The sequence below is a fragment of the Camellia sinensis genome, unplaced genomic scaffold, assembly GCF_055761805.1.
Source record: "Camellia sinensis isolate YWXY unplaced genomic scaffold, ASM5576180v1 Unanchor13, whole genome shotgun sequence".
NCBI classification, from domain to species: Eukaryota; Viridiplantae; Streptophyta; class Magnoliopsida; order Ericales; family Theaceae; genus Camellia; species Camellia sinensis.
Window position 1 is genome coordinate 1,236,869 of NW_028129009.1, and position 11,373 is coordinate 1,248,241.

The 11,373-nt window shown below is 32.3% G+C and overlaps 2 protein-coding genes and 1 long non-coding RNA gene across 3 annotated transcripts; all 3 read left to right on the plus strand.

Annotated features, from left to right (window-relative positions):
• LOC114280777 (uncharacterized) lies at positions 1–2,605 on the plus strand. The gene is made up of 2 exons (XM_028223162.2): positions 1–202; positions 1,821–2,605. The coding sequence occupies exons 1-2, from the start codon at positions 19–21 to the stop codon at positions 2,417–2,419; spliced, it is 783 nt and encodes a 260-aa protein (XP_028078963.1). The 5' UTR covers positions 1–18; the 3' UTR covers positions 2,420–2,605.
• A 2,674-nt stretch (positions 2,606–5,279) lies between these two features.
• LOC145814845 (uncharacterized) lies at positions 5,280–7,631 on the plus strand. Its single transcript, XM_082911836.1, has 5 exons — positions 5,280–5,527; positions 6,195–6,259; positions 6,379–6,421; positions 6,512–6,660; positions 7,496–7,631. Exons 1-5 carry the CDS (start codon positions 5,486–5,488, stop codon positions 7,629–7,631), a joined length of 435 nt encoding a protein of 144 aa, XP_082767962.1. The 5' UTR covers positions 5,280–5,485.
• A 77-nt stretch (positions 7,632–7,708) lies between these two features.
• LOC114267075 (uncharacterized) lies at positions 7,709–10,901 on the plus strand. Its single transcript, XR_014358066.1, has 3 exons — positions 7,709–7,878; positions 8,611–8,837; positions 10,520–10,901. It is a non-coding gene; the product is annotated as an uncharacterized LOC114267075 (long non-coding RNA).
• The last annotated feature ends 472 nt before the right edge of the window (positions 10,902–11,373 follow it).

Below are 11,373 nucleotides of genomic sequence, written 5' to 3' on the forward strand. Positions count from 1 at the left end.
GTTAGGAGGAAATTAAAAATGGAAGGACTGAGACCAGGTTGGGCAGTGAAGGCGATCATAGTGATCGTGATATCGTCGGTGTTGTTCCGTTGCGTCTCTGCAACCACCAACCACTCCGTCGGAGGTCCTACTGGTTGGGACCCTCAATCCGACCTCCCTGCTTGGGCTGCTGCCTTCACATTTTACGAAGGCGACAATCTAGGTTCTCTCTCTCTCTCTCTCTCTCTCACTCTCTCTCTCTCTCTCTATATATATATATATATATATGAGAAAAGTTCGGGATCATAAAATTTTTTTCATGAAAATGATTATGAAAGATTTATGATTTTTGAATTACCTTGATTAGTGTCTGGTGTTTTATTGTAAGTGTAATTCAAGGGTCACAAAACTTTTATGATTATTTTCATGAACGGTTTTTCATGATACCTAGCATATATGTGTGTATGATCAGAACCATCAGAAATGCAATCAAGAGAAAATTTAGGGATCATGAAATTTTTTTTCATAAAAACGATCATGAAAGAGTTAGGATCCTTAGATTACCTTGATTAGTGTGTGGTGCTTTATTCTAAGTGTAATTCAAGGGTCACAAAATTTTCATAATTATTTTCATGAAAGATTTTTCATGATACCTAACATTGCTGCGCTCAATGCACAGCTCGTTCAATTTCCAGCAATGCTAGGTATCATGAAAAGTCTTTCATGAAAATGATCATAAAAGATTTACGACCTTTGAATTACACTTAGAATAAAGCACCACAAACTAATTAAAATAATGTAAGAATTACAAATCTTTCATGATCATTTTTATAATTTTTTTTTTTTATCATCCCTAACATTTCTCTTCGATTTCATTGTAACTAACTGCTTTATTAGTGTTCCGTTATTGCTAAGATGCGCATAGGTTGACATGCTTGGTGGTGTGGTGTTGGAGATCCTATAAAGGAAAATATATAATTACAAGAAAGCCCCCATTGTAAACAATGATGTATTAATGTTTCGAAGGGCAAACTTGGTGTGTTGTGAAAACATCTTACTTGTTATAATTGTTGAATAATGTTATATGTACTAATTGATATATCAATTAATATACTAATAAATGACATGACATAATTTTAAAAATTTTAGATCTTTGTAATTTATATAATGGATGGAGTCATAATTTTAAAATAACAATGTCATAAGATAAGTTAATACACTGATTAGTATATTAATTAGTACATATAGCACCACTGATAATTATCTATTTCGAACTACAAAATACACAACTAGCAAATTTCTATATGAAAAAAGATGACATACAAGTATTTATGAAGAAGATTTTTCAGTGTATACTTTTTATTTTAGAATAAATATTTGTAATTAAAGTTTTTTATTATTATTATTTTACAAAAATATACTACCACATTATTGCTTGTCAGATTTTTTAAAATATAAACACCTAATAAATTGCTCCCTAAAGCCCAATCCCCATGCGTGGCCCAAAAATTGTTGGGCTCCCTAGCTTATTGGAGTAACGAAAATGTAAAGGACTTGGGTTTCTTTTTTTCTTTTTTTTTTTAAGAAAATGAGTTGGAGCCCGAGGCACTTCTTTTAACTCTCTCTTTTTTTGATTGGCTAATTTTTTTTTTTTTTTTTTTTTCTTTCTTCTCCAATCACCACTTACTATGTGGGTGTGGGGTTGATGAGGGTGGTTGGAAGGGCTCTCAATCACTTTTTTTCTTTTTTATTTTTTCTTTTTTTTTAAAGAGGGATAAGGACTTGAGGTTGAGGGGGGCATGTATTTATTTATTTATTTATTTTTGTGATATTTGTGGCAGTGTTCAGGTACCGGCCTACTCATGATGTGCTGGAGGTGCACGAAGCGGATTATCCCACGTGTCGGATAACGGACCCTATTAGAGCGTACAGTGATGGGGAGACAGTGGTCCAACTGGAGGAAGGTGGGATAAGCAGGTACTTCATCTGCGGCCGACTCAACTACTGTGCCAGGGGACTCAAACTTGAAGTCCAAGTCCTCCTCCGCCTCTCTCCTCCGCCCTCCTCATCTCCACCCAACCCCAATCCCAATCCCAATCCCAATGGCACAACAATAACACCCTCCGCCGGTGGGGACGGCAGCACAATAGACGGCCATCGACGAGGCAGACCGAGACCTCCTGACCATGGCCGCCAAAGACATCCTCCACCTCCGCTGACATCTAATTCAACCAAATCATCTCCTCGTCATCATGATCATGACCATGATCGTGATCTTCCGCCGTCAGTTGATGATCATGGTCGTAATGGTCATGATAAATGTGCTCCTGCTCCACATGGCCAGTGTTCCGGAGGAGTTGAACTAGGCATTGGCTTCTTTCTTCGCTGCTGCTTCTGCATGTTGCCACTGATTGCTGCACTAGCTGCTAGTATTTTCTAAAGACCTAGTCAGTACATTCTCATTCTCTCTCTCGCTCTCTTTTTCATCATTAAATTCACTTCTTCTTGTGTGAATTGAATGAATCAAGAATGATCATCATGTCCTGATCTCGTACTACTTACTTACTCACTCACCCGACCCCATTCACTTCACAAATGTTGATGTAATAAAACATTCTGCTGCTTATGAGTTGGTGTCCTGGATTGCATATGCCGTAATTTCATTGATCAGTCTACTTTTAATATACTAGTGGGTGGCACACACGATGTGTGTGCAATTTAAATAAGTAGGAATAAAAAATAATAATAATGAAATTAATATTATAATGTGTACTTAGCTTAAGTGGTATGAGTTCTCGTACTTCACTACAAGAAAACACATTTTTGCCGACCATTTTTGGCTACCAAAACAAATTTAGTCGCCAAAAGTGTGGGAATTGGCTACCAAAATTAATTTTAGTCGGCAAAAGTCAACCTTTTAGCTACTAATTTTTTTTAGTAGGGGAATGTTGATTATTGGCGACTAAAAAAAATTTAGTAGCTAAAAAAAATACAATTGGCGACTAAAAGAATTTTTAGTCGCCAAAGACCTACTTTTGGCTACTAAATAGTTTGGTAGCCGAATGAAAATAAAAAAATTATAAAATATCTTTGGCGACCAAAATTTTAGTCGCCAAAAACAAGGGATTCACCGACTAAATTACGTTTTAGTCGCCAAAGGACTACTTTTGGCTACTAAATAGTTTGGTAGCCGAATGAAAATAAAAAAATTATAAAATACCTTTGGCGACCAAAATTTTAGTCGCCAAAAACAAGGGTTCACCGACTAAATTACTTTTTAGTCGCCAAAGACCTACTTTTGGCTACTAAATAGTTTGGTAGCCGATTGTTTAATAATGGTAAAGTGTTCCTTTAGGTAATGGAAATTTATGTGGGGTTGTAATGAAAAATTAATATTATTAAAATGTAATATTATTAAAATGTAATGAATATTTTTAAAATCTAATAATTTATCATTTAAATAAAATTTTCAATTTTTCAATATCATTATCAAAACGAGGGTTAAGTGTGTAAAAAAAATTCACTCATGACTTATAAGTAAATAAATCTGATTTGTAAGACTTATTGATATTATTTCAGATTTTAAAATTTTTCTTAATTTTTTAATAATTAATTTTTTCAACTTTTTTAAATATTTTAAGCAAATTTGTTTATTTTTTAGACTCACTTAATTTAGATATATTTAAAAAAGAAAATATTTGTGATTTTTTTAAAATACAAAGTAAGTACTCACTTAATTCACTTAATTTAGATATATTTTTTTTTAAATTTGAGGGATCTATAAAAGTAATTGGCGATTTAATGCTAATTGAACTGAAGGCCTAAACTGGGGCTGTGCGTATATATTTTTTAGTTATGCGTTAATGATTTTGACTGCTTAGATATGCTTGAGAAAATGATTTTGACTGCTAGTTACAACTGAATAATAAATTAATTAAATTCACTTGACACATGATTTCTTCATCTATCGTTATCTATGAGAAAATATACATATTGCATGTTCTAAAATTCTAAAAAATTGATTAGTGCCTAGTTAGTCATGCAGGAGTCCCAAAAAAAAAAACACGTGTTGAGTTGGCTCAAAATTTTTTATTAAAAATATAAGAATATAAGAAAATATAAGAATATAAAATTTTAAAATATATTATTATATTTTTCAGTACAAAAAATATTAGGACAAATATTTAAGATAATTTAATTTTTGCCTTTTTTTAATTTATAATTTTATTACTTATATTTTTATTTAAATATAATTTTAATATATTTGTTACTTTTATTTTAATTTTTTTTGAAGTTGTTATTTTACTTTTACCAACTAAATATTAGTCGGCGATTATAATTACAAAATTTAAAAATTGTGCTTCATATCTGAGGGAAACTTCGAAGGGAAACTTTATTACTTCTTTCTTTTCTCTCTCTCTCTCTCTCTCTCTCTCTCTCTCCACCATTTCACAAAGAAACAGAGTAAGTAGTGTTTTCTTCGTATTCTTTGCGAAACTCTGAATCGCGAGACCACAAAATCGAACGAAGACAGGTCCTCATTGGCCGACGAATCTGCTGGGCAAAACCCTAGATCTGAGTTGATCTGTTTTCGATCGGCCTCAGCATTCTGAATATTGGATCCATTGGATCGGAGACCATGCCAGTGGCTGCTTCCGCCATATACTACTTGAATCTCCACGGCGATGTCCTCATCAATCGTCTCTACTGCGACGACGTTGGGTTAGCTCCTCTCTCTCTCTCTCTATACATATATATATATATATGTATATTTATTCAATTATAGGTTTATATGCTTGAAATGTATGAATTACATATGAAGAATAACTTGCATTGAGTATATATTTGACTTCCTTGATGTGGATTGACATACATATATATATTTTTTTCTTTCTTTCCTCTTTTGCATAGTAACTCGAGGAATTTTGCTGCTTAAGTACTTTAATTTTTTCAAGGACCAAATGTATTTTCCTTAGTTATGGTTCGTTAGTTTGTTCCACTCTTTTGACTTACCCTTCTTTAACTGAAGCAGATTTATTGTTATTTATGGATCAAGTTGGGATAATACTTAAGATTTTTTTTTTCTTTAGCAGACGGTATAAAGAGAAAAAGGAAGAAGTGGCAGAGACGGAGGTTGATCCTGAACGAGATCAGCGGATGGTTTTTGCTTATGAACTTTTTATTGCTGTATCAATTACATTTTATGTCTTGGGTAAACCTAAATAAAATCCAAAATTTGGGAATTTTTTAACTGTATTTTTATACAAGAAATTGGAACTTGCCATATTTTATTTAAAAAATTTCAAAGGGTGCTAAATGAAATTCAATTACTTAGTCTTTACTGTGTTTGAACTTTGAAGATCTATTATTTTATTTTATACATGTAAATGAAGCTGGCCAAAATGAATCAATTTTCACATTGATTTTAATTTCTATTATCTTTAGCGTACGATTTATAAGATTTTGGTAGGCAATCAAAGCCATCTATTGAAGACCCACTTACTCTATGCATGCTTGCCTTGCAGCTGCCACCACCCTCACGCGAAAGGTATGCTAAAATGGGCAACTTGTTATTGTCTGTTTGTCGATAGTTTTACATTGCAAAAATTTAAAGGCATAGTTACAGGTCAGTCTGATGAATTTAATTTTTAATATTAAATTTATTATTTTTAAAAAGTACAATTAAACTATTTATTCTTTTTACATCATCATATTTCAATAACACTAATAAATTAAGAATAAATCAAAATTCACAAATAAAAGACAAAATATCCCAATTATTTATCATTTTAATAAATTTTTCAATATTATTACCAGTACTAATGAAATAATCATTGCACAGACACAAAACATATATTTAAAAAGTTTGAAAAAAATTTCATTATCAAAATGAGGGCAAAGTGTGTAAAACAAATTCACTCATGACTTATGAGTAAATTTATAAAATTTATAAAATATATTATTATATTTTTTAGTAAAAAAAATATTAGGGCAAATATTTAAGATAATTTAATATTTTTAATTTTTAATTTTATTACTTATATTTTTATTTAAATATTTATTACTTATATTTTTATTTAAATATAATTTTAATATATTTGTTACTTTTATTTAAATTTTTTTTTGTTAGTTTTAATATATATTTTTAATATATTTTTTACCGACTAAATTTTAGTCGGCGATTATAATTACAAAATTTTAAAATTGTGCTACAGACTTCGGAGGGAAACTTCGGAGGGAAATTTCATTGGCGACTACAAAAATTGGTCGGGAAAGAAAGGTTTAAGATTTTCGATTTCATTGGCTTCAGATTTCAGATTTCGTTTTTCTATCTCTCACTCTTTGACTCTCTCTCTTTCTCTCTCTTTCTCACTCTCTCACATCTCTGCCCTCCTCCAGCTCTCTCTCTCGCCTTTGTCTCCATCGTCGTCGGGTACGGCAGGTATGTCCTCTCTCTATTTTGTCCTCTCTCTATCTTTCAGTCTCTCTTCCCCTAATTTCAGCCTCTAGGGTTTTCGTCTTCCATTTGCAGCTCTGTTCTGATAGCAGCTCTGTTCTTGACACTGGCGAGCTCGGACGCCCCTTGCTCAGAGGGGTCCAGTGGTGTATAGATTTGGGAATTTTGCCTTCTTCCTCCTCCATCGATGATCTTTGCCGAGTCACCACAGATTCACGTCGGAGGTATAAATGGATGTTTTCTTGATTATATATATTGGGAATTCTATAAACGTATATATATATATATATATATATATATATATATATATATATATGTCTTTGTAACTTGGAGGCATAATTTGTTGTTTTCTTGAAATTACTCTACGTAATCGTTTGTGTTTTGTTAATGGGTTGAAATGATCACCTGGGTCAGCTCCAAAATACTTGAAATTTGTTGTGAAAGTTTCCATGATGAGCTCGTTTTAGTTTATAGAATTTCCTTATCAATTTGATTCCGATTGCAGTTTAGTTATTTACATGTGAGTGCATTTATAGTGTGCAGTTTTTTATCATTACGGTCCAGTGGCGTATTTTATTTATGGAAATTAAGGATTCAATGTCCTCCGGGTATAATCTTTTAGTGTATGTGTTTGTTTATATATGTTTTCGTGCTCCTCTTAGCTCAAAATCAGGGCAGACTGTGAACTTTTTGGGGCCCTAAGCAAACTCTCAAGATGAGGCTCTCTCTATATTTTCGTTCACTGAAAACTAAAGTTTGCTTGACTAAAATTACTAAAATTTGCTTACATAGTTTAGCAAAGTCTACTTTACTGTAAATATATATATATATATGTATGTATGTATATATAAAGCTATAATAGCAAAACAAATTGATAGCACCAAATTCAAATGCTCTTGGTAAACACTAATTGATAGCACATTTTGGGGAAGAATTATGCATTGAGCTCATTGAGCTCATGTGATTGGAACACTCTTCATTGCTCTATGGAGATGCAAACTGTGCTCTTTATTTTTATTATAGTTTCAGATGCTATCCTCTGATTGTATTTTGGAGCAGGGGGTCTTCCATGCAAACTAGAGGGTATAGTCGAATCACCATGGTAAATGGATACCGTAACAAGTGTAAATTTTCAGTTGGATATTCTGTACAGGGAAAACCAACTGCGGGGTTTATGCTTGGGAACTTCAGGTAGTTATTGAATTTACCTTTTGGGATTCACTTCTTTACATTTTTCTCTTGTTTATCATAAAGAATAATTATTTATTTCAGGGAGGGTGTGACAGCTGTTGAAGAACCTACGAACTGCCAAAATGTTTCCACATTGCACATTGCACTTTGATGATGAGTTAGTAAACAGTGAATTTGAGAGGATGGCTCAAGCATTTGCTGTGGGACCTTCTGCTGATTCTCCTTTGCCTCTAACATCATTGGTAGTTCAGGTACTAACTCTAAGTACATGTACTTGTTTGGGTCTGATATTTTAATTTCTTTATTAGATGGGCAGTTGTACTCTATAATCTGTCTGTTACAAGGATTCATGAAAACCTGAGCTTTTAAAGACCCAGCATGCAATGGAAAAATAAATGTACATGTATGGTGGAACCATTATTCAATCAATTCTTTTTTTTTTTTTTACATTCTAAGATTATATACTGTGTACTTCATAATATACTGCTTGGATTTCTTGGATTGAGTCACAGATGAAAATTTTATACTATGTACTTCAAAATATGTGAAGTGTGTATTTTGTTTCCATAGCCACATACTTCAGAATAGGATGGAGAATTCTTTGCATTTCTTGTTAATTGGTTACTTTATTGACATCATTTTTCATATTTTCATTGTTACCACCAAGTGATAATCTGGTTGAACAACAGAATATAGTAGTGTGAATTGTAGCTTACATATTCTTCATGTAGAAAATGCTACATTGTGAAGCTTCTTTATGATGTCAAATTCTAATCTCTTTGAAGCTTTTTAGACAAGAATCTGGTTGCGTTTTTTGAGTGCTTTTGATATAATAATTTTTTTCCCCCTAACATGTTCTACTGTCACTTCTATTTTTAAATTTTAAGTCATTTTGATTTTTCTCAATTTGCACTGTTTCACTTCTCTCCCCTAATTTGGTGTTAATGACTATAATTGATATGACTTAAATTTTCTTTTTTCAGGGCAGGTGTATAAGTTGAGGAGTCCTAGTGCAAAATACTTGGCCTCCTTGTCAACTTATGATTCCTCAAACCCAACTAAAGATTGGGGCTTCCCAGAATTGTCAATTGATGGGAAAATCCAAGCCCCACCCGGATCGGGTGGAAACTGTGAAGTGAAGATGATAAAGGGTGCCCCTGTTCACAAGGATTTGCCTTCATTGCCAGGTCAACTCTGTGCATCTAATAATGTAAGTTCTGCAGCATAGAAGCTTGGCAAGCTGAAACTGTACCTTCTTGTGCATAGTCTTATTTATCCAGGCATATGAAACAGTAATATTAGAGAAAAATATAGGAGAGAATTATAGGTCTAAGCTGCTTTACACATGATATAGCACTGCATCGATCAAATTTGTTTTGCATCAAAAAATCTTGCTTTAAGTTTTTGTTATCAAATCTGATTTTAGCAAAATTATATGGGCATCAAAATTATATGAGTCTTTCATATTGGTTTGGAATTGTTTTGCTTCTGCTACTATAAATCATGGTGTAGTCATTTGTAAAAGCACACAATTTCTGCCTCCAATATGGTAGGTGTAGTTTTTGTACCTCCTGTTATATCAAAAATGGGAAATAATACATCACCTTCAACAACACCATACATGTTATTGATAATGTGATTTAACCAAAATAATCATGAAAAAAGTATCTCCAGTCTCATAAACCAAACTTGAGGCAATCATCCTTAAATTATTATTCATCCTTAAATTATTATTGAACAGCAGTTGTTGCTCCAAGAAAAAAAAACTGCCGCCTAAATCATAACAACTAAATGTGGAAAACCACTAAATTTTTGTAAGAGAGAGCCAGGATAAAATTTTTGTAAGAGCATGTGGATTAAAGAACTAGAGTCCAAAGATGATGATCGGAAGTACGTGTTCATTTGTGTGCATGCTTATTTAAAGAAGTAATACTAAAAATATTTTTTGTTTTGGTATTTGAAGAAATAAAGAAGAAAGATGAAATAACAAGAAAGATATCACTTGATTACAAATTTTGATATCACTTGATATAATCACTTGATATAATTAGTTACAAAAAAATTTGATATCACTGTTGCCCTTGATATCACTTGATATAATTACAAATTTTTAAAATTTAAGGATGATTAGTTATTATAAAATTTAATCCACAAATTATATCATCAAAATAAATTACCATTGTATTTTAATCTTAATATTATTTACGTTGTGCCTTTAGGCACGGGCATACGCTAGTATATATATATATATATATATATATTATCATTTTTGACTATACAAAACAAGAGGTGAGGTTGGGTTGGTGTCCATATTGCCAGTGAAGTCAAAAAGGAGACAAAACTACAAGCATGAGAGTTAGCTATCATTTACATCATTATCAGTCCCAATGTGACGTAAATCCAAATACACTTGGTTTCAATTACAAAATTTCTTGAAGCTTGTTCAATGCTTTTAATGTGATTCTGTCTTACCTTAGGAAGCAAACTGCAAATGCTAAATTGTTTGCCTTCTAAATAGAATATTTCTGGCCTTTACTATGTTCATCATTACCAGCTTGAATATTATGGGAGTGCAAATGTCGCTTGTTTCTCATATGTTAGTTATTTTTTTTCTCTTCACCCACCTATATATAAATCTCCATTTTTATTTATGATTTTTGTGGGTTGTTGTTGTTGTAATGCTCTTCATTCATTAAACCCCTCAAACTGGGGTAAGTTGACTTTATCAGACTAATTTAGTGGATGTTGAACCTGTTTACTATTTTTATGCATAGAGATAGGCTAATTTAGTGGATGTCAAACTGGGGAGTGCAAATGTCCATTTTTATTTAGTGGAACTAGCTTCACTTGGTATTAATCTTATTAGTTTTTCATTTTATTTATATTATGCAGGATGTTTACATGTACTTCCGTGGCAGTGGCAAAGCAGCAGAGATGAAGCGTGAGGCTGCAAAACGGACAATGATGGCTGCGCTGCCATGATTCAGAAAGATTCTTTGGTTTGATAATGCTGAGAGAAATCGAAACATTCACTATTTTTTTGCACTTGTGCCTAGTCTAGTATTTATAAGCCTTCATATAATCTGCTTAAAATATGTATGTAAAAGATAGATTCTGACAAACAAGTTTAAGTTAGGACATGTGGTACATATGTCCTTTTTGGAAATTAATTTGGTTAGTCCTGTATTATGTATGAAATGAAATTATTGACGTTGGATTAGACTTGGTTCGTATGGAATTTGTATTATATATAGAATTGGACGTTTATTTTTAATGTTTTGGATGGTTGGAACTAGAATGTGTGCACGTTGTTGAATGCTTGATAATATATTTAGCGTTGATGGGTTATATTGAATCCTGGGTTATGTACGTACATGTTGTATTAAACATGGATGTAGGTTGTTTAGAATTTTTTTGGAAAATAAAAAAAAAAAATAGAAAATATTTGGCCACCAAATATTTTGGTAGCCAAATACATAGTTGGAATTTTTTGGCTACTAATAATTTAGTAGCAAAAACATTTGGCGACTAAAACATTTGGTAGCAAAAAGTAAGGAATAGTTGGTTAAAATTTTCATGTAGAACTTTTAGTGACTAAAAAATTAGTAGCCGAAATGTCACTATTGCCGACTAAGTATGGATTTGTAGCCAAATGTTAACTTTTAGTGACTAATTCTTTCGTAGCAAAAAGTAACACATTCGCCGACCAAACGAATGTTAGTAGCCAAAAGTCACATTCGGCGACT